The sequence below is a fragment of the Tasmannia lanceolata genome, unplaced genomic scaffold, assembly GCF_043159265.1.
Source record: "Tasmannia lanceolata isolate RefF3 unplaced genomic scaffold, GAP_Taslan_0.1 ptg000048l, whole genome shotgun sequence".
Classification (NCBI taxonomy): Eukaryota; Viridiplantae; Streptophyta; class Magnoliopsida; order Canellales; family Winteraceae; genus Tasmannia; species Tasmannia lanceolata.
This window is the reverse complement of record NW_027518725.1, coordinates 463,710-491,618: the sequence shown is the minus strand read 5'-3', so window position 1 is coordinate 491,618 and position 27,909 is coordinate 463,710. Positions and strand designations below refer to the sequence as shown.

General features: G+C 36.0%; 1 protein-coding gene across 2 annotated transcripts; it reads right to left on the bottom strand.

Moving 5' to 3' along the window:
- Nucleotides 1–50: 50 nt before the first annotated feature.
- On the bottom strand, nucleotides 51–27,424 carry LOC143864169 (kinesin-like protein KIN-7D, mitochondrial). Of its 2 annotated transcripts, XM_077375041.1 has the most exons (26): nucleotides 27,324–27,423; nucleotides 26,852–27,208; nucleotides 26,526–26,623; nucleotides 24,958–25,047; nucleotides 24,565–24,617; nucleotides 22,539–22,604; nucleotides 21,836–21,889; nucleotides 19,630–19,689; nucleotides 18,831–18,909; nucleotides 17,281–17,348; nucleotides 13,172–13,228; nucleotides 12,971–13,075; nucleotides 11,288–11,392; nucleotides 10,931–11,038; nucleotides 10,689–10,820; nucleotides 10,323–10,505; nucleotides 8,788–9,018; nucleotides 5,344–5,484; nucleotides 3,680–3,799; nucleotides 3,528–3,578; nucleotides 3,257–3,304; nucleotides 2,833–2,979; nucleotides 1,704–2,465; nucleotides 1,012–1,141; nucleotides 822–919; nucleotides 51–435 (listed from the first exon to the last, which is right to left on the bottom strand). In XM_077375041.1, exons 2-25 carry the CDS (start codon nucleotides 27,169–27,171, stop codon nucleotides 834–836), a joined length of 3,294 nt encoding a protein of 1,097 aa, XP_077231156.1. In that variant the 5' UTR covers nucleotides 27,172–27,208; nucleotides 27,324–27,423; the 3' UTR covers nucleotides 51–435; nucleotides 822–833. The 2 variants fall into 2 exon arrangements, with proteins under 2 accessions (XP_077231156.1, XP_077231157.1); XM_077375042.1 differs by lacking the exon at nucleotides 2,833–2,979 and having other exon boundaries at nucleotides 27,324–27,424.
- Nucleotides 27,425–27,909: the final 485 nt, after the last annotated feature.

The following is a 27,909-nucleotide window of genomic DNA, read 5'->3' as shown; positions in this document are numbered from 1 at the left end:
TAACAAAGAAGTCTGCAGGCAATGCTTCTTTACCACATGCAAATGAAAGCTACACAAAGTTATCAATATAGTTTGAGCTATCAATGTAGTTTTATACATGATATGGATAGTTACATGAGATACAAGACATTTCCTTCTATATTTAAATAGGAAACACCAATTTGGAGTTGAAACTTCAGTCTTTTTTTTTCTTTATCAATTTTACAACCCTTTAGGGAGAGACAGAGAGTGTGATATACCTTTTTTTTTTCTAGGTAAGCTAGGATTGAACCAACGACCTCGGGGTTGAAGAACAAAGCCTTGACCATTGAGCAAAAGGCTCAATCCCAGTGTGACATACCTTTTAGATAGCAATTAAATACATTCCAATTAATAAAAGAATTGCACGAAAAATTACATGGAAGAATGGGAAAAGCTGAATGTTGGTATTATTCCCTGAAAAAGAAAAAAATCGAACTGCATTAGAAACAAACTTAAACTCTCCATCAACTGATATAATTACTTAATCTCGTAGCTGATATATAAAATTAGGTGTGGAAATCGGGTCACGTCAGGTTGAGCTTTTGCTAAAATTGAACTGGAATCGACCCAAAACCGACCCAATTTGATGGTAAAAGCTCAACCCAAATTCCAGAAAATCGACCCGGGTTAGGTCAGGTTGAGCTTTTGCTAGAAAAAATGAATTGTGATCAACCCAAAATCGACAAGATTTTATGGTAAAAACTCAACCCAAATTTTCAAAAATCGACCGGAGTTGCACCCCTAGCTAAAATCGGCATCTTAGACATATAAAGGGCTGCAGGATGATAATAGATGAAGACCTTCACTCAAGATTAGGAAGTGAAAGTAATGATCCTATCAGCAATCTGTGAACGACAAATAGGACATTCAGAACAAGCAAGTGAACACGGTTTACACACTGCAGTAAGATAAATGGAAACTTGATTAGTCTCAAAATAAATGGAGATTATATATGCATTATGGAACTATCAAATATTAAATACAACTTACAGCAAAAATGGCGGCACGGGAGAAGTACTGCAGCAGTTGGAGCTTCAAAGCATACTTTACAGACATGAGAATTCACTTCCCCATTCTCTACTAATTCGCGATCTTTCTCCTTCATCTCTTGCATCCGGGCCTGAATGCGTGGAAACAGGGTTAAGAGAAAATAGCTACCCCTCCAGGTTAACATTTCAACACCAAATTGGTTTTTTGTTCATTTAAAAGATTAAATTCAAAGGCTGTAATTGATCTAGGAATAGGGATGGCAAACGCAGTAAAAAATAATCAGATTCTTCAAGTTGCAGTAATACAGATAAGGTCATATACCCCATAGAACACACCTAAGAGGTTCCAGTACATGATTCCCAAACAGAACAACGAGCCATATAATTCACGAACGCCATTACATCATACGAAACCACACAGTTTCATGAATTGATGACATAAATGTTAGTGCATAAAAGTAGCAGATAATAAATATCAAAACAGTATTTCAAATCTATAGTGGGTAAGCACAGAAAAGACATTCCACAGAAGAACTCAAGGAATATCAACACTTAGAATTTTTTTTGGAGATAATCAGTAAAACTAGTGGGAACACACAAGAATTGTGTCCCCAGAATAAAAGTAGAATAAATGGAACTTAACCAAAAAGGACAGGTCACATGCATCAAAATTCAGATGTTACAAAACTTTACCTTCAGACGGACAACCAAAGGATCCATCCGTGCACTCTGACTCAATTCATCATGGATAGGTTTTGTCAATTCATCTGACACTGGTCTCTCTTTAAGAAAACTGTAACTACTGTCATTGCTAATTGTTTTTCGACCGTCCATTTCATGACTTGATCTCTCATCAGCATTCAGCCCGGGGGGAGATCCTCCCCCTTTCTTCAATTTAGCAACAAGGACCCACATGCCTGCTAAATCATTTTCCAAAGATGCTTCTCTTTTCTTTGCCTCATCAACCTTCTTCCTATACTCCTCTTCTGCAAGCTCTTTTTCGGCTAAAGCAGCCTCAAGAGCGGCTTCTCTTTGTTTCCTTGCCTGCAACTCCATCCTTATGTCATCTGGACCAAGATTCCAGGACTCAACATCATCATAGACTGTGTTAGAAATTTCATTGCCCCTACTAGTAAGCCGACCCCTTCTCCCTATTTTGACACCATCAATCTTACTTTCAGAATACTTATGGATACCACCACCATCATTTTGCACATTGGAACCTCTAGAGTATGCCATATCTTTAGCAATCAATAATTCCTTTGCTTGTCTAGCATTCTGTAACGAAAGCTTGGTGACTTCACTTGCTAAATTTTTTAGCTCAATAGCAGCAGCAGATGCCAATTCTTTTGCATAAGAAGCATCTTCAGCCGAGTTTTGATTTTGTGCACGCAACCCGCTGTTCTCCTCTATAAGCTGAACATGCTGTAGCTTTAGTTTCTCACTTTCAACCTCCTGAAGAGAAAAATTAAATGGTAAATATATTGCAGAAACCAGTTATGTTTAGAAGCATGCAGCCTGAAAATCCATGAATTCATTTGGAGCTTCCCCACCATACATTAAAATAGACTGGCCCAATATTGTACAAAATGGAACACAAATTCTAAAATGTCAACTTCAAAGGGAATAAAAACCCTACTTCAGATCTCTAGTTAAAATACAGAAAAAAAAAAAACAATGCCATAATAAATGGAAGAAACAAGTAGTAGAAGATCAACTACTTCAAGTAGATCAACTACCACTTAATTAGCACAAACAACATTTACTACAAAAAATGAAAATTAAACATATCCATTTGAATGCTGGAAGACCAAGGAATAACCTGAAAATGAATTTTTCTTTTCAAATCATCAATGTATTCTTCTGAAACACATTGCTCAGAAGAAAATGGCGCTTTATCACCCATAAAAGAATTCAGCTGCTTCTCTAGAAGTAGTACTTTCTCTTGTAATTCTTTATTCTCTGAACACTGCCAGCAACAACACTACTCAAACCATGTATAAACGATGGTTCACGAGATATTACAAACCAACTAAACAATATATCAGCATCATAATATATGAGCTTATAATAGTGGACAACAAAAAAGACAATAGCACACAAAAGGTTACATCTCATTACAACAAAGAGTTACAAAGATCGCAGTCACCTTAGTATGAAGTTGTTCCTGGAGGACAACATAAAAGACAATAGCACTCAAAAGGTTACATCTTCTTATACTTAAGAGTTACAAAGATCATAGTCACCTTATTATGAAGCTGTTCCTGGAGGATACGATTGTCCGCTGACTTTATCTGCATCCATTAGTTCTCAGGATTTAATGAAAAGATTATCGGGAACCATTAAGCTTATTAATTATCTGGTGTTCTACCAGCAGCCTGTAACAATCATATTAAAAGGCTATAATTAAAAGGCTTCAACTAGATTTATAGATGTGAACTGTGCACTTAGTGGAGCTACATGACACAATTGCCAATGTCTGCTCACACCAAAGAAATTAAGGAATCAATAACTCACCTCCAGCTCGAAACCCTTCTCATTGCATTGAGTCATCAACCTCATGACAGTCTGTTTCGAAGAAGAAAAAAAAAGTAATATAGTTGCAAATGGAAATGCAAGAAAACTGATACCATGATAACAGCCATGAGCAAGAAGAAAAATCAAACTACCTGCTGCATATATCCTAGTGATGCATTTGCCATTGAAGCCTCACCACTTTCCATGATGCGTTGCTCTAAAACCCGCATCTGCCTTCGTTTTTCTTGGATTTCACATTCCAAGTTCTGAATCTGTGTTTCACAAAGCACCCACCAGTAATCCATCAAGCCTTGAGAAAAAAAACGACAGATCCAAGAAGCATGATAAGCAAGTGAATAATGGTTCGATCCAATAAGCCATTAGTCCATCTGGTTTAGTGCTTGTTACTAGGCCGTCGCATGAAACCTCTCTAAACAGGAGAACACTCAATCAGGTTTATGGCTGGAAAGCGTGCAAGCACTAAACATATGTAAAAAAAGGGTCCATGTTAGAATAAGTAACAAAATACGGCTGCACTTGATAATACTCCAGAACTTATGTTGGAAGATAGAGGAGCAATGAAATAACAAATAATGTTTTAATAACTGGATCTTGACACTTAACAGAAACAATTTAGTGTATGGTACAAAAGTTGGTAGCTTTCAGAGAAACCTAAAAAGTAGAGGGATATTTGAGAAATAAACCGGACATATGAAAAACTTTGCAAAAGTAGAGGGATATTTGAGAAATAAAATGGGTAAGTAAGCATGAAAAATTGAAAATGCATGAACATGCACTCATAATTAAAAATTAAAACAAGACATGTGACAGGCAGATGACCAGAAGTCACCGTGTAAGTATGCACGTCCAAAGAGACACGATCGCCTATAAGCACATTTAATTAGAATAATGGATTGCAAAGCCACTAAAGAATCAAAGTGTTTAGGAAGCAAAAAAAATGCATGAAGATCCAACTATATCAGCCTTACATGTGGCATCCTGATATAAAAGTCAGTAATTAATGACTTAGGTGATATAGATAAGACAGTGTGTCACACGTGAGCAACAATAATATAATAAATGGTGGGGATACCCTCTGTCATAAAAAAAGATGTAATATAACAAATGGTGATCACTTTTGATGGGTTTGCTAATAAGAGAAAAGACTGAACCATAGTTACCGGATTCGCCAACTGCCCTCCGATCCGCGATCCGGGGTCGCACGATCCCAAACGTGGTTCGCTAGCGACCTGGATCGCCAAAAATGACGAACCGCGGCGACCCGCGAGAGAGAAAGAGAGATATGCATATAGACTAAGAGAGATGGAGAGAGAGCTACAAATTTTATATATTTTGGGTTGAATTGGAACTAGAGCTTTATTTTTGAAACAAATATGTAGGGCATACATGAGGTTTTTTTATTTTTTTATAAAATGGATGTAGTATTGGACTATGGAAGGATATTCATATAGTCCAACGGGAACTTTCTTTTTGAAAAAATTTGTATGACATACAAGAGCTTATTATATTTTGTGTATTAAATGTATGTAGTGTGTACTATGGAATGATATTCCTGTATATATATATATATATATATATGCCCTCATCGTACCGCGTACTGGGCTACCATCGTACCCCGTACACGTTCCCGTACCATGTACCGGAACGATCCGCGTTCCAGGTAACATTGGACTGAACCACAGTGACGGTTTTGTGACCACCAAAGTTGTCAACGTGACCCACCATGACAGTTTCGGCAAATAAAAATATCTGCATGTGAAAGTAAAGCATTACATATAGGGGCTGAATTTTGTACTTGAATCTGTGAGCCAGTAGGATCATTTACAGATTGCTCCAGTAATCGTTTCAGTGTACTGGTGCTGAATGCAATCTCGCCGGCAAGCATTTTAACCTGTTCGGCAAGTAGATCCATCTGATCCGACATTGTTATTCCATCCTGCTTTGCAGAAAAAAGAATGGATATGAACCAATTCAATAGCATTGACAGTACACTCGCTTCATTTCTTTCGACGTAAAATTTGTATTATGTTCATTTTCACAACATTAAACAAATTTTACGTCCATTTTTACGTCGAAAGAAACGGAGCCTCGCTGAAAATTCATTAAACCAATATGTTAAATAATTATTTTGAGAACAGTAGGGCCAAAATGCCTGGAAAATTATAAACAAAATTACGTGCATTTTTTCTCATTGATTAGCATGATAACCAGCAAATCGTCATGTAAGAATAATGTGGCAAATTGATCGAAAAAACAACACATAAAACAGAGGATTTTATTTAACTTTCCTTGACTAAATACTCAATAGAAATACTTTGTCAAAATACCAAGAATTGAAAGGAAAAGGTAGAAACAAACTTAGAAACAAAACAAAGTATGTATTAAGAGAATCATTTCATATTGTTAAAATTCAAGATAGATCACCCACACATCACTTCATGATGAATCACCCACGTTTGGGAGAGCAAGATAGTATACTCCACAGGAGAGTAGTCCACAATCCAAATTTAAAACTGTAGCAATCCACACATAACGGCACAGCGGCCACGAAAGAGGGGACAGCAACCTTACGGAAATACAACAGTCTACTCATCACAGAAGCACAACAGTACACTGGAAAGAGCACCTTAATCCACACAATAACAGTCCAAATATCACGAGAACGGAATCAAAAAAATAGCTTCGTAACACATCTACCTCCTTAACCAACTAGAACATTCAAGGCCAAACATCATGAGAATAGCTTCACAAAGAAGCTTCATAAGTCATAACACATTTACCACCTTAACCAACTAGAACATTCTAGGGCCCAACAACAACACAAAAAAAAAAAAAAAACATCGTTCCACAAAAGAAGAGAAAATGCTAAGGTTTCTACTATTAGGATTTAGAACTAGAATTAGGGTTATAACTCGAGTTAGAGAAAAATTAGGGTTTCGAGAATTATGGCTAGAATTCCAAACAAATTTATGGGTAAGGTTTTGAATTAGCGTGCAAGAAAAACTAGGATCAGGTTTTCACACACAAATAGGATTAGGATTAGAATTATAAATAGGACTAGAGATGGGGTTCGCAGTGTTCGGCTGCGGATATTGAAGGCATTAGATGACAGACACAATTAATGTTCAAATAGGTAGAATCAGGTTCGAAATAAGAGAGGATAGGGTTTCATAGTGTTTAAGATTCCAACTAGGTCTAGGGTTAGATACTCGAAAAGGATGAAGAATTTAAGAAAACATGGCTACAAAAATAATGATGGAAGGGCATTAGGTTTCAAGGGTGAATATGGCTAGGGTTAGGTGCAAGAATTGTAAAAATTAAAAAGATTAGGGTTAAAAATTAAAGACGTTAAAAATAGGGTTTGGAGATGTACAAAAGTTCCAGGATGGAGTTAGGGTTTGGCGATGAAGAACATTCCTTTTCTTGATCACATACTTACTCTAAATCTTGGACAAAATTTATAATGGTGGCACCGATACCATGTCAAACTTCATGATGGATCACCCACACACCCACTTCGTACGGAGAAAGGAGAGAAAAATAGATTAGAAAGGAAAGAGAGGAAAGAACAAAAGAATAGAAGAGAAATAGTGGAGGTTTTGCACCAACCTCACGTTCCGCATTCTTTCATTTCAGTGGAAGTTTACAAATTACATAAAGTTCCAGTAGGGCCATCTAGTGATGTGCCCCATCCTACTAATGCGAATAAAATAAAGAAAACAATTAAAGAGTTATACCTAAACATTAATATGCATCTACCACAGTAGTTTAACTATCTAACACATCAATTTTTCTCAATTTGAAGAATGTCAAGAATCCGATGTAACAATTATGCTTACTGTCCAAGAACCAGCCTTGAGACTTAGTACTTGATCAAGTCACTGAGTGTCCTATGTAGGCAATGGTTCTCAACTAGCTTCAATATCAGGAACGAAGAGAAAAAGAGAGAATTAAAAAAACAAACAATGGCAGAAAAGAGGGGCAATTTGGAGTCTTTCACACATGTTACTTAAATGACTTTAGTGGGCCCTATCGATAAGTCATTCATCTTGTATGGAATGAATTTTTTATTTATATAAATATGCTTTCGGGGTTGTTTAGGAAATATACAACAATAAATTGAAGTTGAGTTTATTCATGATATGAAAAAAGTTTGGTAGTTTTGGAAAGTCAAAACTTAAGTGAGTTTCGAAAGCCACGATTTGATAAAACCATACAACATCAAAGAGGCATTTGGGGTTTTAGAAGTGTTAGTTTCTTAGTTAGGCCGTTCCTTTAGAAATTTACATAAAGGTTCGAAATATGTTTTAGGCTTTACGATACGAGGGGGTGCTATTATTACCCGTGAAGGAATTAAATGTACTCCTGTTTTCAGGAATAATAGTTCTCTTCCTAGTCTATTGATGGTCAGTTGCTATGAGGTGTGATACCATTAAAGCTATCTTCTAATAAGATTTCTTGAACTTGATGCAATTTCCAGACTACATATCCATAGAGGAACACAAAAACATAAGTGTAAAGGAACACTTTTACCTTTGTTTCACAAGGAAGAAAACCAAGAATCAGGAACCCAAGATGAAAATATCATTCAAGGGAAAGGATCCAAAAAAAAAAAAAAGAGATGACAGCTCATGCAAGTAGGGTAATAGAGGATACAATATGGATACTTGGTTACCATTGACAGCTTCCATTATGGAGAAAATTTGTGGTTTTAAAGGGTTCCCAATTCTTACCTAAATATTTCTTATGTTTGATAGATATACTAAACAGTTCTTCCTCCTTTTTTTTCTTTTTATTTTCTGTCGTTGCGTGGATGGAGCTTAAAATGTGTTAATGACATAGTAAGGTATCTAAACATAGCGAATTTCCCCGCACTAATAAGTAATGGCTAATTACCAAAGGCCAGTGCAATGTTAACCAGTAATGAAAGGTACTGTTTAGACTTTAGAGTATCATGTGGTGTCATCAGAAAAGATGAAAATAAGCTATACTAAGCTTTAGAATAATTTAGCCAAATCAACCTACTAACGTATCAAATTCAAGCTTTTAACTGATGGTTAAAAGAAAATATCAACGAAAAAAATAGCCACTTTCAAGAACTTGGTATATAAATTTGTGCATCTGATGATCATAATAACATACCATACTAATGATGCATAATTAACAGAAGTTTTCGAGCAAAACGACAACATTAGAATATCTAAAATGTTGTTCCCGAAAAGACAAGTTAAAAAATTACCGTTGGTAGTCTGCAACCACTGGTAGCAGTACTGATAAGTTCACCTGCTTGAGTTGAGTCTGTTACTGAATTGCCCAGTAGGGGTTGTTCCTCACTCAACTTGCTTGAGGATCTTATATGTTTAAGATCATTAGATGAGTCAGAAGAATTTGACACAAGGGAAGATGAGTTGTTTTGCATATTTTCACTTTCAAGAAGCAACGGAGAATTCTCGCGCAATGCATCCAGTTTCTGATGTAAAATACAAGAATCAATAAAAAAATACATAATTCCAGATTAAAAAACAAAATAGCTCAGAAATTCCTACAAGTAAATTTCATAGCAAGGGGAATAGATTTCACATACCAATTGAAAAAAAATAAAAAAATGTCAATTGGTTGGCCTTTTATTTTAATGTAATGAACAAAATGTTTCGACAAGAGTTACATACATCAAAGAAACTGAATATTGATTATGGTACTGAAGTTGGCAATACCATGTTTTGATAATTGCACAAACTCATCTTGTCGTTTATCGTTTGAAGTTTAAACAGCTGTCATAGGTTATTATACTTTCCAAAAAGCTCCAAAAAGCCAATTACGGTACTGAAGTTGGCACTACAATGTTTTTGCTTGTTATAACATATTGTAGTGTCACATATTGTATGATAATAAGCTATTAAAGATATAATCAACTCAACACAACTAAGCCTTTGTCCCAAACTAGTTGGGGTCAGCTAATGAATCCTTTAGAAATTTTTCATGAAGAAGGTGAAAGGATCTACAGAGTTATTAAAGATATACATATCAATAATAAGGTCTATGCCCTAGAGGATAGGAAAGCATTCCCACCAAAATGGGACCATGCTCTTGCAGGATCCACTACCAACTCATAGATTTATAAATCTACAGAGTTTGCCAACATAAATGAAGAGCCATTTTTAAGAGAAATTATAGGTTGCATAATTGCCATACAATTTACAAACCAATTGAAGGAGCCATTTCTAGGAACTCAAATGACTTGGCTAAGAAGTCGATCGAGATTTGATCAATTCAACTACAGGCCTGCGCCTCAGGCACTCAAGGAGTTCCAAGTATGGCATAGTTAAACACAATTTTCAAAGACCTTGTCATCTGCTGCTACAACATAACTTGAGACCTGAGTAACCGACACAAACACATAGTTGATGTTATGCAAATATAAAATGTTGGACACGACAGCTTCAAGTTAAACATATACCAACACACCTAACTAAGCAGATTAAAATATCAAGATATGTAAATAAAAACAATTATAGAAAGAAAAACATTCTTAAATGTCTTAAAAGAAAGGAAACAAAAACTAGTGTCGGGCACAGCTACACGTCTGTGTGATATGCATCATCATTCTAAAAAATCTAAACCTAATGTATACCTAATACATAGATAGAGAAAGATGAAGTTCTTACTCTAAAAGAACAGCTTGTGGTGGATATAATATTGAAAATGCCAAACAGAATAAATAATCCATTAGATATAGTTTGTTTTTCTCGATCAAGATGAATGACAGAAACTTACATCATCTTTTCCAAAAGAATGACGGCGCTGATGACTTGGTGCATCATTCAAACATCCAGGAATTGTATTCTTCGTAGAAACAAGTATGAGTTTAGTTAGCCTCTGGATTCTGCTCATAAGAGCTGCTTTCGCTTCCTCTTCCTCCTCTAATCTTGACTGCATTTTCACTTGGCCTTCTTCTAGCTGTTTGAAAAGCACCAGGAGAATGAAATTACTAGTAGCAAAAGCTATTACTTAAAACAGTGACTATAACTCTATAAGGGCAAGTATGAGAACATGTATAGATCCATATAACAAATAAAACCCGAGTCATAGATATAAGTCATGCAAGCAAGCAAACAATTAAATTATAATTTTAAACAGAACCTTCTGCCTCAAGGTAATAATCTCGTCGTGATTGACTCCAGCAACCATCCCCTTCTTTAGCTGCTCAAGTTCTTGTTTCAGGCAAGAAATTTCACTTTGATACTTCTTAATCAACGACTTCTCATCAATAATCTGTAGTACCAATAGATTTTTGAGAAGAGTTTAAATGAAAACCTTTTGGTTTGCTTAGCATCAATTGGCTGCTGAAAATCTAATCAGAAATGGAAGCATAATATGTTTACCCTATTGCGTGAAGCAAAAATTTCAACCCGCTTTGCCCTGCTTGCGAACTTCAATGTGTTGTGTGTTTCTTCCATATTACTTGATGCAGGTGTAACTGTGCAAATGAGCTGCAGGATATACACAAGTGAATGTGGTGCACAATATCTAGTGTCGCAAAGTTACGATTGCATGGCCTAGCCATGGAGAAGGCAATAAAATTAAAGACCACTAGAAAACTAGAAGAACATATTTCACACAATAAAAGGTACATTCTCATGCACATGCGATAATTTCCATGATTTTCTAAGGGCCATAGAAAACAAGTGGTGAATGGAACATAAAATCAGTATTAATTGAAAATCGCACTCCAAACTTACCGATACGTGCCCATGGCCACTCAAAGAGGATTGCAAAAGCCGCGTAAGTTTGGAATCACGATATGGGACATGGGATGCCTTTCCATCACTCAGCTTTCCAATCACCTTCACATTCAAGTTACACAAAATCAGCCTAGCATTCTGAGAAATGAAGGCACATACTAACACCAATAAAACTACAGTACAAAACATCAGCATTCCATAATTACTAGATGAAATGTCCCTTTTGTATACCCACAAAATGAAAATGAACTCATGCAAAATTGGTTATATAAAATGTTTAGCACGAGCAAGAATGCTAATTACCACTTCAACGGAAAGCACGGTAAGCCCTTATTAGCAAAAATTAGGAAAACGCACAAATATAAGATGTTTATCCAACCAAAAAGTGAAAACCTCATCATAGAAGTAGTTTCTTAAAAGAAAACACACACCTCACAAAGCATTGAACTTTCCAATAACTCGTATGCCGCCTAGTTTCCTAGGCTGGACTTCATTGAGTCATGAATCTTACCTTTGATGGCTCCAATAATGTCAACCATGTTTTAACTTTTAAGTAGGAAATGTATACAACTTTGTCATATCAAGAAGAAATGAAAACTGCTCCTACAGGGAGATGATATCCGCACTCTCTACAAAATTGATAAATCATTTGGATGTTTGCGCATAGCAATTTTTTAGTATTTTTGCAGTTTATTTATTTATCTATTTCTGCGCTATTTTTGGTAATAAGAATTAACGTAAATAATATAATAAAAATAAATATAAAAAGTAGAACCATAAGTCAATGATTGAGCCACTGAGCCGCCTGGTCAACCTGACCCAGTATGGGTTTTTGAACTATGTTTTACATGTAACTTCATTATTGGTTACTATATAAGAAAAATTTTAATTCTCAATTTCCTCTAAGTGATATAGGACATAAGAATGTTTGAAAATTTCAAGATTGATTGGAGGAAGCTCACTTTGGACACACTTCAAATGTTCCCCCCTTGAAAAGGGCAACTGCAACTTCCATAGTCATCAGAAGTGACGAAACAAGTTTTTGTGTCTTTTAGGTCTTACCTGATCCCATGGGAAAACAAAAGATGAATATTGCCAATTCTATCAAGAACCTGAACATAGAACCTCGTCAATTATATGGACTGAAACTTGTCAATTATATGAATCTCTCTCTCTCTCTCTCTCTCTCTCTCTCTCTCTCTCTCTCTCTCTCTCTCTCTCTCTCTCTCTCTCTCTCTCTCTCTCTCTCTCTCTCTCTCTCTCTCTCTCTCTCTATATATATATATATATATATATATATATATGGGGGGCAACACTAATGCAACCACAACTACACCCAATCCAATCTTTCATGAGTGGACTAAGAATACAAGATGATCCTATTCTACCACTATGCAGGGGTCTATATCATCCGCGAGAAAGAAAAAAGGAGTATAATGATAGCAAAACTAAAAATCTCTTGTTTGCCAATTAAGGGCACCAGTATAGTCATGCACATGCAGGCGCACAAGCATAATATAGGAAAGGAATAGAACTCCAGAAAATTCAATCACTTCAAAAGCCAACACTACAAAGAACGTGGAATAGACAATTAAAGCTACTGACAGAAATTACAACTGAAATTAATAAATAGAATTTGCCACTCAAAATTAATAAAGTATAATAACAGTTAGCACCCACAGTTCCAAGAGTTAAGAGACTCTTGTTAATGTAAGAGCCTTCCTTTCTCCTCAGTCCGGTTGTTTCAGTTTTTGAGCTCTCAGACCCTGCTAGATCAATCAGATTCTACAAAACAGACACAAGAATAAAGGTTAGAGAGCTCATCAACAAGAGTGAAAAACTGTAACCCTACGATTAAAAAATCACAAAATATAAACATACGAGTTGAGAGAATATCACTCCATCATATTCATCACCATGGGCGCTGCTTTCAACCATCTGTACAAAAATAAAACAGAAAAGATTGGGAGAAGGGGAGGGGGCAATGAATTCAGAATAGGAAAGTTCAAAGCAGAAAAAATACAACACTGAAATAAATTATCCAAAATCCTAACCAGCAGTATATAAATTGCAAAACAGGAACAAGCATCAGAACAAACAGGAAATGCACGCACGGTGGGGGTTACAGACGCACAAACTCAAAATATTGTGCAGTCATAAAGATTCATGAGAAGACCAAACAAGCACAATTAACAATGTAACTAACTAATATCCACAGTGAACCATCTCCAGATTTCCCAACTCTCGTCCCATTTCATTCGTCAATTGAATTCAACTTCTCGATTAGCTTGGCTCATATATCTGGCCTTCACAACATTTTGCAAGCGGTGTCATTGCCCCTTTCACATCAATATGGTGGAAGACTTGGAATGAAAGAGAATTCTAGAGTATTCGACCAAGAAAATAACATCAATAAATGCGTAAGTGATCTTTTCAGAGGGAAGTCGTAATGAACCAGTTCAAAGACATCCCTTTGTGTTCTCTAATATACAATCAGGAAGGAATTTGGTCATATTTGTGGAAAGCTGTACGGTTGTTGGTGATCCCCTTCGGCAACCAAATTTGCGAAGGACTATCGCCGGCCTTAATGGGAAAATCATCATCACCTATACAGGCCCTTCGGAACAATCACGTGATTGACGCAGAAGCTAAAGGTGCTTAGCTTGGATTCTATTGAAGTACTATAATTTGGTTTGTTATAATGTACTGTATAACCAAGAAGGGCATAGTTGGTATTATTGTTAAGTATCTATTTTTTTTTTAAGAAGGATTATTAAGTATCTATTGTATAACACAGAAGGGCATTGTTGGTATAATTGTTAAGTTTTTGCTAAGTTTTATACAAATAAGATTAGGGGTAATTGAACCTTAACTTTTCTATAATTTTTCTCCTTTCTTTCTCTTTCTTTTCTTCTCTCAATTATATTCTCCTTCAACCCACACGTGATCATAGCACAAGCCACAAGGAGTGTTGCGAATGTTTTAAAAGAGCCAATGATTTTTTGAAGGACCAATGATCCAAGGTAGTTGAACCCCTGACGTCAACAGTCGTATGGCACTATGTTTTTTACCAAAAATTTGTCCATTTTGGATCATCCAGACTTTTCTTCAATTTTTGGATGGAATTTTGAGGTTGTAAATCCTTTTTTTTTTTTTGAAGAAATAAAAAGTATAGTTTTCTTCCCTCAATGGCTTTTTCGACATAGAATCTAGTAAAGTTTGATGGGTATGAAAATTTTGAATCCATCAAACCGAACATTGCGTGCACTGCAGTGTAATGCATTTGAAGCTGTAGGGATGATTTTTCTATTGACATCTTAGTATCTTACCACCTCTTGTGGGAAACCAATAACCATGGTTTCAAATTTCAGTTTCGGAATGTGTTTCGGTCCTCACCGAAACCGAAATTTCAAACTTTCGACCAAAATTAAAAAAACGCCTATTTTATCTCCTATAAATATTTGGCCGAAATTTCGGGGAAATATTAAATGATTATCTAAAATAGAGATTTTTGGGTCAAATCCCTTAAATTTCGGATGAAATAATTTCAAACGAAATTTCAAAATTTCGGCCGAAATAAACGACCATTTCATGTATATGCGATTTCGGTTTCGTGGATAAACAAATTTCAAACGAAATTTCAAAATTTCGGCCGAAATAAACGACCATTTCATGTATATGTGATTTCGGTTTCGTTCTCAACTGAAACCCGAAATTTCGGATTTCGGTCGAAATTTAAAATCATGCCAATAACTAAGTTGTTGAAAGGTGCAGAATTTGATCCTTGGAGGTTGATCCTAGGTTGGAAACTTGATGCAAAAGAAAACATTGATGACCAGTAGCACTTGCAACAAATGCAAGATTAATTCGATCAAAGACTCAAAGCTAACCATTTCTATATTGAAATTTAGAAAGCTATGGTTGGATATCAGTCCAAGCTATCCCAAGGCGAATCCACGCCTAAATATAAATAAGTGCTTAAGAAACTTAATCTAAAGTTCTTATAGAATAAAAAAGAGCTCCCTATTATAATGCATCAACCCATTATATATAAGATCTGAACCTCTTGAGAGATAGGCGGATTACGCTAACCGTTATCATATCTAGCTCTTCACAATCATCGTCAATCATCTATTCCGGTTTCTTGTCTTTACCTAATAAAGCCTTCTCCTGACCTTGATGAACCAAGAGATCTCTCACTCTTGTTTGCCACATGCTGAAGTTGCCTACCCCATTGAATTTCTCCACCTCAAACTTAGTGCTCATCAACGCTGCAATTGTAGAAAACCTGCTCACTATGATACCGGTTTGTAAAAAACCAAGAGGCCTCTAATCTAATCTCCCTCAAAATAGAATCAAACACGATGTCCAACAAAGGAAAAGAAGAGATGCAAGAAAAACAAGCACATAAAACAAGAAAACAAGATTTACGTTGTTCGGCAGTGTGCCTACATTTGCGGGAGGAGTTTCACTATTTCGATTTAGGGTAAAAAAATCTCCCCTCTCCTCGGCCAAGAAAGCTCATAAAAAACCCCAAAAATGCACAAAAAACCTATCATCTAGACCTCAATCTAAACCATATCAGGATTGTTGAGACCCAGGTAGAACCCAAGCTTAAAAGGTAGCTGTTAAGGGGAGGGTGTGCCCAAGTCCTTACCCTTAAAAGCTAGTTGTTAAGCGGAGGGTGCCCAAGTCCTTATAAGCCCATCCACATCATCTCACTTTTCCGATGTGAGATCTTTGCTTTTGCGTGGAAACCCCAACAATCTCCCCCTCCACGTGGAAGCAATGTGGGAACTACGAGATCTTCTCCGAGGGAATTCCAAGGTCATAGGACGCACACAGAGGTTACCGAGATCTTCCCTGCGGGCATTTCACCGTCCTCGAGGGCATACCGAGGTTACCATGCCCCATCTCTGATACCACTTTTTGAGACCCGGGTAGAACTCACCCTTAAAAGCTAGTTGTTAAGGGGAGGGTGGCAGGGTGCCCAAGTCCTTATAAGCCCATCCACATCCTCTCACTTTTCGGATGTGGGATCTTTGCTTTTGCGTGGAACCCCCAACAAAGATTAGATGAATTTACATGAATTTTGTCTTTCTTTAGACATTATGTTTAATTCTATTTTATCTAAGTAAATTATGTGTTTCTTTAGCCATTACGTTTATTTCTATTTTTTTATCTTAGTAAATTACGCAATAGGACTTAACATTTCAACCTCTTTAAATATAAGACCTTAGTACGTTGTAATTTTTCCTCTTATTTGTGCTAGTAAGTCATTTTCATATTAGCTTAATAATCCGATGCCATTTGTTTTGTTCTTAAGGTAATTTGTAGATGTGCCTTATGATGGCCACATTTAGCAGTTTGTTTCATTCATTCTAGGGTATAAGAGTTATCCCCTCTTCGTTAAGAAGTCTACCATCTCATTTGAACGTTGAGTTAACAACACTTATTCATATTAGGATTAAATAGCATGAGCATTTTTCTATATGCAAAATAATAAGGTATATCGCTAACAACCCATCTATATGAAATCATAATTAAACGCATATGATACATGCCAATTTTACCCATGTCTAAATGACCAACTTTATGTAAAAATATAAATTTCATCTTGTGAGATGAACAAGGTAAAGTAAACAAGAAAAGTATTTAGCTACATCAAATAAAGATGATTGAAAGATGAAATATTGTGATAATAGCAATAACAAGTTAACAACCATAAGTTCACAAATAAGTGATTTAAAAAGTAAACAAGAAAAATATTTAGCTACATCAAATAAAGAACTGATTCAAAGATGAAATATTTTGATAATAGCAGTAACATCCATAACTTCACAATTAAGTATGTAGTTTCTCAACACTGCGGTCCACGCAAGCACACAAAATGTAAGTGGGTTGCATATATGAACAGGACCAAAGAGGCCTGTTAAAATGAGAGCTAGATCGTTATACAGAATATATGTCTTCAACCGATAATTACGTACCAGTGTAAAGATGGTGTGACTTCGGCTACTAAACAAGTTAAAATTATTTGAACCAACATGGCGATGCTCTGCTCATGAAAAACAACACATGTTACAATTACAAAATTCAATAAGAATTACAACAAGGTTATGCAATGGAATCAAGTTTTAAAATACAGAAATAATAAAACTATCAAATATCTCAACAAGCATCAAGCGTTTCACCGATTGTAGCTGAAAGTATCAGCTCCCATGATAAAACATATGTAACCAATCCAAGCAATATAATGTCCAATTATTAACATCGCACAAGATTAGTTATTGTGTACAATTATAGAAAATCATAAAAAAAAAATGACCTCGATTTGGTCGGCAAAGGTAAATGGGTTTCCAAACTCTCTCACAAGAGCTTTTACCGACATTTAGTATAAGTCATTGCCCTATATTCATCTTCTGCACATGAACAAGTAACATCTTGTTTCTTGCTTCTCCAAGATAAAGAATACCACCAATGAGTGTGAATTAGCCCGTAGTAAACCTCCAATCGGAAACTGATGAAGCCTAATCAGCATCACAATAGCAGATAATATCATGATTCTCTCCATTTTGTATATAAGGAAAAGCCTGGAGCACTTGAGATATAGAAAAGTTCTGCACATTGCCTACCAAAGTATTTGAATAGGGAATGCATAAGCTGACTCACCAATCAAATAGCAAATATAATGCCATGACTCATGACAAGTAACAGGAAGATAAATCAGCTTTCCAACTAGACGTTTGACCTCTTCGGATTAGCAAATTTAGTACCATCATGAAGAACCAATTTTATATTAGGATCTAAAAGCAATTTTTTCTAACCCGGACTATATATAGGAACTTGGGCTGTCACCTTAAATTTCATTTCCAGAGTACTTCCACTCAATCATGTTCGAGGAATCATCCGCAATTATAAAGTATCCCAGAACAATGCCACAAGTAATTGTAGTCCGCGTCCTAAAATTCAACTCTGGGCGTTTCTTATTGCACGAAAATGAAACAACTCACTGTGAAGCAAATACAAAAGACCACCTAATGCACAAATTGCAGCCAATTAATTCAGATTTTCGGTCTCAAAATGCGGAATCACATCATTCTATGAAAATCCAGGGCAAGGTTGCAATTTACAGATACCGGTATCAAAGATTTTCCCCCGTACATCAAGAATACAGGGATGGTTTGCTTTAGGTTGTTAGGTAGAAACGCTTAAGATGACTCAAACGTTTAATTTACCAGAGGACATTTTGGTCAGGAAGGACCTTCTGACCTATATACATAAAATTTTGCCTTGAATTTTTGGATAAATTTGAAATTTTAAATATGCAGTGTTGGGCTTCGTTCTATGGTCAGAAATAATCATTTCTTGGAACAAAATGTCCTCTTATATGAACAAAAAAATTAGATAAAATGGTCGATTTGCAGCAGCACATCTAAAAAAGTACTAAAATTGCTTACTGAAATAAACAGAAAATTTTCAGATATCAAAGAAATAAAACAATAATGAAAAACAAACTGCAATGGTCAGAACACAATACCTTCTCCTGCAGCAATAAAAGAAAGTGCATGCCCAGGAGATAAAACAACTTCCTCCTTTATGCCCTCAACATAAGTTCCCTGAGAAAATCAGCAGACAAATGTATAACAAACTGAAAATGAAATGGAAAAGCAAGATGAATTATTCAAATTATTCAACCAACAGAATGAACGAAACTAAAATAAATAAATAAGAAGGGAAAAGAAAGGTTTGCATCACATAATGGATAGGAATGTACAACCATCCATAAAGCTATAGATGTATACAAATTCCTTGGTGTATGTTTGCATACCCCAAGGACATGAATACAAGGTAAAACTGAAAATGAGTTACAAGACCGAAATCAAATAATAACAAAATATTAAAGAGTTTGCAGTGACCCTCTGGCCAGATGTTCAATCGCAATTTAACTAGCATAGAAGTAAAAAAACACTACAATAATTATCAAACGAGAAAGAAAGGAAAGTAGAAGAGTTATCAGCAGAACTAGTAAATAATGTTAGAAAGATATGCACAAAAGGCAAAAAATCCAACTTGATATAAAGAAGTTTGAGCTTGAGAAACCAATGCAACTAGTAGGAGAAACTCAGGAATGCCTTTAATCCATTCAGTGAAACATGATAATACAAACTGATGATGATTAAGGAAATCAGTTCAGGATAATAATCTAAAATTAGAGAAAAAAAAAACATAAATACTGTTGAACTAGGTAAGCAGAAAAGACTAAAATAGATGATAGCCAAAAGATAATGATAAATGAGTTTCCATAAAAAAAAACATTTGAATGGCTTTCAGCAAACCTGTGCATCTTCTCTAACACGCAAATTTTGTCCTGTTGGATCAAGCAAATCATTTATAACCTGAAACAGGAACCAGAATGCAGTATTTAAATTAGATGGCTTTTAAAAAACAAACAATCAATAGTTTTGTTAAGAGATACGTTAATATTTATATTCCATTACTTGTGTATTTAATATGGGGCTCAAATAGCTGCATGCATGTAATTCTCTTTTATTTACTTCAGTATGTACATACAACTTATGGGATTTGTAAGGGACACACACCAAACCCTAGGAATTCTTTTTCCTCATTACCTTCTTTCTCTTCTCTCTTCTTCACCTCTACTTTTCCCTTGGCTTGGTTATTTCTTTAAGATATGTTCATTCATCTGTGTGCATTAACACGGTATCAAGGAAATAATCTGACCAAAGAATTTTTTTATCCTTCCTCTTTGTTCCTTTTTTTTTTCCTATTTCCCCGCTGATCGTGCAAAGAATCCCTGTGGGGTTCTCTTTGTTTGGCCGTTGGGTCACATCTACTACAGATTTTCCTCTTTTGGTACTAAATCAAGGAAGAATTGTGAACTAGATGACTACAAGCTGCCCTATTCAAGGAAGCTAAGTTGTGTTGCCCAGTGTCTTGGAGTTTCTATGCAGTGTGTGGGCTCAAGACTGTATACGGCATATATGAACAGAACTTAACTGCTGTGATGGCATTCATTCTGTTCATGTGGCCTAAATAGTGCCATTCTTGTGTTCATGTGGTTTTTGTAATCCATTTGTTGCCTTGTTTGTGTGAATATGTAATTCTGCTGATCGTGAGGAGTAGATTAGTACCATGTTCGTGGACTTTAAAGTAGCTGCCCTGTTTATGTGTGCTGCCCAGTTTCTTGTCATCTTCCTATAGCCCTATTTGTGTAGAACTGTTTCCACTATTGGGTGCTTATCTTATTCAAAAATTTGTTGTTTTTCTTCTTTTTGTTTTGTTGGCGTCTGCTTCAGTGCGTGACAGTTTGGTCCTTTTCTCAACCGTTCAAAAGAAATTATTCAAAATGGGCTATTCAAGTAAATGAGGGTGATTTCTTGCATACGGATCGCATTGCATTTGACGGAGTATTTATGTCTTTTTTGCATCATGTAGGGTTTTGTCATAAATATACAGGAATAGCACATCTTGGGAAGTATTCCATTCGCTCCATCTATTTTTCTTGCATTCTCTTCATCTTCTTTCTCCCTACTGCTCTAAGCTTTCATTAAAAACTTGAAGAAGCAAGGGATTTTCACGTATATTTGGGGAAAAGAATCAAGGTCCTTGATTGTTCAAATCCTTGGTGCTGTTATCTGGCTGGAATGGATGGTGGGGAATACGGGTGGGGGATTGGGGTGTGTGTGTGTGGTGGTGGTGGGGGGGTACGAAATCTAGGGTTAGGGAAAGGGGGTGCAGTATACGAAATCTGAGGGGTAAGGGAGTGCAGGATCTGGGAGGATAGAAGGATAGAGGGGTTGCAGGATACGGGATTGGGTGGGCAGTGCGATGGGTTGCATGGGTAGAGGGCTAGGGTTTTTCTCTTTCTTTCTTTCTCTCTTCGATTTGATTCTTCAACTCAGGATCAGCTCTGATACCATGTCAAGTACAACATGATATCAAGAAAAGAAGAAGAAAAAGAAGAAGAGATGAGGGAGAAGAAGAGAGCTCCCATGTGAAATGAAATACACACTCACACACATATATGTGTGTGTGTGTGTGTAAAAACTAAAAAGTAGGGTTACATGTACAATGTCCAAAATACCTTCTAACAATCTTCTCACATCAAATTGTTTAAAATGGGCAAAAATAACAAATAAACCCATACGTAGAGAACATACGAACCAAGAATTGAAAATGATAAACCAATACAATATTAAAGTTTATTATTGGAATAAAATAAATACTTTTTACAAGTTGACAATAACAACCTATGGATGGGAATAAGTTAGTGATAACATTTGAAAAAAGTAATAAATCCCAAAATAAATAGTTAAAGTCAGTGGTTTCCCATTTTTCATAAGCACTATTCAAATATTTAAATTTTTTTAGCATTGGCACAAAATACATAGTTTTTACAAGTGAACAATAACAGCATCTGGATGGGAATTTGAAAAAGTAATAAATCCCCAAAATAAATAATTAAAGTCAATGGATGCCATTTTTCATGATGTAAGAATTATTACAATGAATAATACTGACCTCATTATAGATTTCGAGATATGACACGCGAAGTAAAAACTCTCTCCCTGGAGTCTGTCATGTTGTCATGTATAGTATCTCATCAGTATGAATTTCAAAAGTCTAAGCAACTAGCAAAATTATATTACAAAAGATGGGTTTGGTATCATATCAGATCTGTTTCTGGAAAGCATCATTCGAGTACAAGTATGGGTCAAAGGCCATGAGCAATAAGATTATTGCTTAAACGAATTAGCTCATCCAAATCCACCACAAAACGAGCAGCCGAAGGAACTAAAAAGCTTTTTAGAGAAATTGAGAGCAAGGTTTTAAATTTCGACCGAAATCCGAAATTTCGGGTTTCGGTCAAGAACAGAACCGAAATCGTGTTCACACGAAAAGGTATAATCCCCAAAAATTTCAGCCAAAATTTAAGGGATTTCAAGCAAAAAAAGATTTTTTATCGTTAAATAATACTTTCCCGAAATTTCAGAGGAAATTATATTTCGGGGATTTCGTCCAAAATTTTCTCAAGAATAAAATATTGGTTTATTTGATTTCGTGGATTTCGCCCGAAATTTCGGGATTTCGCCTGAAAATTTTGGTTCGGTGAGGACCGAAATCACTCCCGAAACCGAAATTTAAAACCTTGGTTGAGAGATAATATGCAACAGAAAAAAAATTCACACTTCGCAAAAGAAGGCAATGAAATGGAGGCGCTTACATCTTGGATTATGCTGAAAACATCCTTAATCGCTAAGGGTATGATTCCTGGGGATTGATGATCTCCCTACAAAATTAACAACGAAATTAAGTAAAAAACAATACTTAAGGTTGAGACCAACCAAAAAAACAGTACTCATAACCAACCAAAAACTGCAGCATGATCATATCATTAGAAGCTGACAGGATGTTATAATTGGAAGAAAGCCAAAGAAGAAGACCAAGGCAAAGTGGAAACCTCGCCAACCCAACTCCATGAAGTTGAGACTAGATGGTTGCTCTCACAGAAATGCCGACCTGGCTGGTATTTGTGGAACTTTTAGAGACGGAAATGGTGTTATACTCATTCCTTTTCGGGTCCTATTCGTAATGCAGACACATTGAAAGTGAAGATTCATGTTCTTCATTTTCGTATGCATATTTTCGTAGAGCAAATGAATGAGATAATTAAGGTAGAAGGCGATTCTTCAAACGTGATTTCTTGGGCTCATGCGAGCAGCTCTGGCTAATAAGTTGGCTGACAAATTGGCCAAACTGGGTATATCAAGAGATCAATTGTATATGGGGCTTTTAATGCCCAATGAAGTGAACTTTTAACCTTCTCTACTTAAAAAAGTTTTTTTGTAATCACAAAAAAAAAATAGCCACCAGAAGCAATACTCCAATAAAACACTCTCAAAGAAAGCAACATGCTAAGGATAGAATACCGTTGATCATGTTTTAAACTGTTAGTGATCTTGCCCCATATGTTGCATTCTTCACAGTTTTACCCTTAATATTGTAATTAGATAATCTTCTAGTTGTGATGAACCTTCTGTGGTACCAAAAGCAAGACTTACAAAAGCGCAATTTTCCATGCAATTCTGAACCTTCTATGCTACCAAAGCAAGATGTATAAGAGCCCCCATCACCCTTTTTCAAACCTTACTTTTAACCACCCTCAAACATCTTTCTGCCTACCTATGTGTACATTTATGCAATCAAAAGCAAACTAGTTAGTAATTACCCTTTTCATCCAAAAATCTAGTCTCTATTTCATTGTTTCCGCTTCACTAACATTTTGTTCTTGACAAAGTAGGAAGAAAGAAGAAAGCTTGGAGGCAATCACCCAAGAGATTAGGTGTAGGGAATAAGAGAAAGAAGAAGCAAGAGAACACAGGGGAAAGAATTTGCAGGGTTTGATATCCAACCCTACAAGCCCCTTGACGCTAATATATTAATCAACTAAATTACCTAATTATGATGGGCCTCGTCCAAGTACTCATCAATTACGTACAAATATACATATAAAAGATAAGTAGACTTTATATTTATTAACGCAACAAATAATGACAATCTGACTAGGGACCAACTGCCTTTGTGAATACATCTTCAAGCTGATATTTAAGCTTCTCAAACGTAACACATATCCGTTTTCCAGTCACTTTTTTATGGAACAAAATGGCAACTTACTTCATTGCGCTTAGTTCATCAATGTAATATTGGATTATTAACAACGTATGTAGCTGCCTAGTTATAACCATGCTTTTCAAACTCAAAAAACATCTTTTCCGTAAGAGTATTCAACCAAATCAATGTGTAATGGTGCATACAATGTGAGCCATTGCATAATAGTTCATCTCTGCAATAGAGGGTGCAACGGTGCAACCACATCATGTTTGTTGCGCCAAGTAACAAGGTTGCCTCCCACAAAAGTACAATATGTCAATATCGCATCATTGAACACCCTTTTATAAAGAAATTCTTCCAGTAGTCAAATAAAGTTCAAAATACTCTTCCTATGAACTAAAACTTACAAAAGTTAAGATAAATGTGGTACACGTGGTAAACTAATAGCAGAAACTACTACCAAGCCATTAGCTTATGCAATTTTAATTCAAACGATTAAAAACCATACCGGTCTTGTAATCAATTACAACTCAATCATAGAATATTTCGAAAGTTGTACGATCATTTCATTGTTTTTAATGGTTGAAATATCCGACCAAACAAAGAAATAGCATCATCTAGGAGAATTATGAACTTACATGCATGGTATGTGTCTTCCCACTACTGGTAACACCATAGGCAAAAACTGTCCCTGCAATTTTAGCATGTACAGCTCGGTTAGGAAACTTTACAACAAAATCAAGTCTCTTTAATCATAAAGATGTTCAAGTAGGAATCCAATCAAGTCTTAAAGTTACAATGAAAGCATAATGAAAATACCTTTAAATAATTTGTTTATTCCACCCGGACCATTTATATCAAAATAAAAAAATGTAACAAAAATAAAATCAATATTCAATAAACCCCCTTTCATGAATCATTCTTGGATCAGCACAAAGATATCTAAATTACAATCAAAGATTAACTATATGATAAATATGCAGTAGAAAACCAAGACTCCTATTAGGAAACTACAAACATAAGAAACATACCATTGACACCTTCCATTGCAGCCTTGACAACAGGTCGAGCAGCCACATCATATACCACCTTAGAAGTTGTGGCTGGTCCAAAAACTCTATCTGCAAAAAGTTACGGTAATAATATTCCTGATTACCAAGTATATCTGAAAATGAAAATGTGGACTTTTCAACACACAGTAATTGGAAATAAGCGTGCAACCTGCTTGGATTGAGTCGGATTGGGTTCAACCCAACAATACCAAAATTCAACGAACCCAAGCCAACTCTAATCACAACCTAACAATTCCAATCCTTACAAAGCCCAATTTTCTAGTTTTGTTTGAAATCGAGTTGAAATTCATGTGGGAACTTGGTTTGGAGTTCGGGTTAAAAATCAGATTGACATGGTTAAATATGCAAACATAAAAAATTGGACCTGAAAAAAGCCACAAATCCAGATCCAATATGTACCATTTATAAGTATAATGGGTACTACACAGATACAGTTTGTGTATCCCTTTCCGGCACTTGCAGGGAATAAGTTATGTTATAAAACTTATCCGCAACATGCTCTAGATAAACATGGGAAAAAATATGTAAATTGATAGTATCATCTTTAAGCCTAACCCATGCTAACTTTGTTAAATAAATCAAAGACATAATTTTGTGTACCAGGGCAAAGGAGAGCTTGCATCTCCTTGTTGTTTTCCAACTACTTATCCTCTCAAAATGTTGTGCAATCATTTTCTGGCTAGCAATCAATGATGTGCATGAAAAATTGAGCAAAGTAATGAAAATGTAATGCCAGGCTTCAAGACTACATGATAAAGGAAGATATCCATGATTAACAAGTCTCTAACGCAAAACCTTGAAAAGAAGGTCATTTCGTAATATACCGGATCAAATAAAGTTATGGATCTAATACTCACAAGCGGACACCATTACAACCACACGCCAAGAGTCCAATTGGGAAGGGGGAAAAAAGGACAAAGTCTCGATGCAGAGAAAATTTGCGATTCTATTACCAAACACAAAATGGCAATGTAGGACAATGTGGTATAGAATTGCAATACCCTCGCCATATCAATCAATGACAAATAATGATCATTGCATACCACGTCTTTCTCCCCGTGGAATCCATGCTTAGAGGCTTAGGGCTTTTTTGTAGACAACTATCCAATGAAAACTCCAAGTTTACATCTTTACAGATATGAAGAAATTGGAAAGGAAGCATTGTCGTGACAAACTAGTATTTGAAGAAATTGACCAAATATTGAAAAATGCACTATTAGAAATCTCTACAACTAGAAAATACCCCAACCATTGAAATTGGACCCAGAAATTATTGGTCACAACTCCCTCAATCTCATAAGAACCGATCAGTGTTTAAATCCTATAAGGCAACTAGATACCAATAAAACAATGAGTGAGCAAATGCCAATAACGCATATACATCCATTTTCCAATGCAGCACAAGGAGAATAATAACCTCCGCAGGAAAAGAAAAAAAAACTATAGTAAAAATGCAGTAAGACATAGATCAGATTTCAGCTTCTTATTCTTTCCAGAACTCAAATTATAAATCCAAGAATTAGTACCAAATGCATATCCCGTAGCCGGATTATACTCGCTCCTGACAAATTTTTCCCCATCCGGATACCACGCGATCTCATCTCCTCTCTGGAATTCCCGCTCACTGCATCAACAAATCAACAAATTCCATTCATTAGACGCACGAATTCCCAAATCCAGCCCTAAAACACAATAACCTAAGATATACAACCACAAAGATCGCAAATCCACAAATTCCATTCATTAGATGCATAAATTCCACAATGCAGCCCTAAAACACAACAAACTAAGACATAAAAAACACAACAAAACAACAGATCTGCGAAAATCAAGCCAGATCTAGAAACCCTACCTCAGCGGCCTAAACCGAACAGTGACAGAAATGCTATCTCCAGCACTCGGCCGATCAATCACCTCTCCGACCATCATTTCCGGCGAACTCCGGCCACCGGAAACCCTCGCCACCGGATACGAACCTAAATCACTCCGTCCACGGCTCGGCGTGATAGATCTGGGAGTAAATCCAGATCCATAAAATGAAGAAGAAACAGAGGAAGAACAAGAACGAGGAATAATCCTTGATGAAGAAGAAGAAGATGATGAATAAGAAGTCGAAGGTTTTCGAAATCCGAACGGAGAACTACTCCTCCCTCTTGAAGAAGAAGCCGCCATGGATCTGAACAAAAACCAAAGACTCTTTGGTTCTTTGCTTTGAAAAGAAATAAGAATGATAAAGGAATCAATTAGTCAGTGAGTGCACATGTATAAAAAGAGAAACACAGGTTTTCTTTTTTACTCTTTTGTTTAATGTTTTAAAAACTTACAGCTTTAAAGCGCTCTGAGATTGAGCATTTTGAGTTGCAGAGAGAGAGAGATAGAGAGAGGATTTTTATTATTTTTTATTTTTTTGAGAGGCTCGGCTCTCACAGTCGGATTAGAGGGGGAAGGTGACGTGGCGATAGTAGCTGACGTGGAGGGTACTTGCTTCGAGTTTAAACTTGGGTTATTCCCCGCGCGCTTAGAAGGATGGAATTGAAAACTAAAACTTTGAATGAGCGGGATTTAATTCTTATCTTACATAAATCAAAGAGTCAATTGATATTCGCACTCCCTTTTTTTAATATTATTTTTATAGAGGAATGATAGAATGAAGGGCGTGCTTGCAAAATTCAGCTCCAAGGGCGATCTTATTGGTTGACTTTTTTAGGTGCATTTCCACTTTTTTTTTTGGCAAAAAAAACTTGGCTACTTAAAGTTGCGCATTAAAATACACTAAAAGCAGAGGGTGTGGCAATATCAACTCCATGGTCTGATATTTTCACACCCTATGTTGCACAGCCAAATTTTTTCTTTTTTGGCTTCACTTTGAAAAAACAACCAATAGGGGCGTCTATGGAGCTGATTTTTGCA

Excerpts from the sequence above, each read along its gene's own strand:
- LOC143864169 (XM_077375041.1), bottom strand. The coding sequence starts at position 27,171 with ATGGCGGCTTCTTCTTCAAGAGGGAGGAGTAGTTCTCCGTTCGGATTT. Across the intron at positions 24,618-24,957 it reads TGCAATGGAAGGTGTCAATG|GGACAGTTTTTGCCTATGGT; the intron begins GTATGTTTCTTA and ends CTAAAATTGCAG. Across the intron at positions 22,605-24,564 it reads GGAAGACACATACCATGCAT|GGAGATCATCAATCCCCAGG; the intron begins GTAAGTTCATAA and ends TTAATTTTGTAG.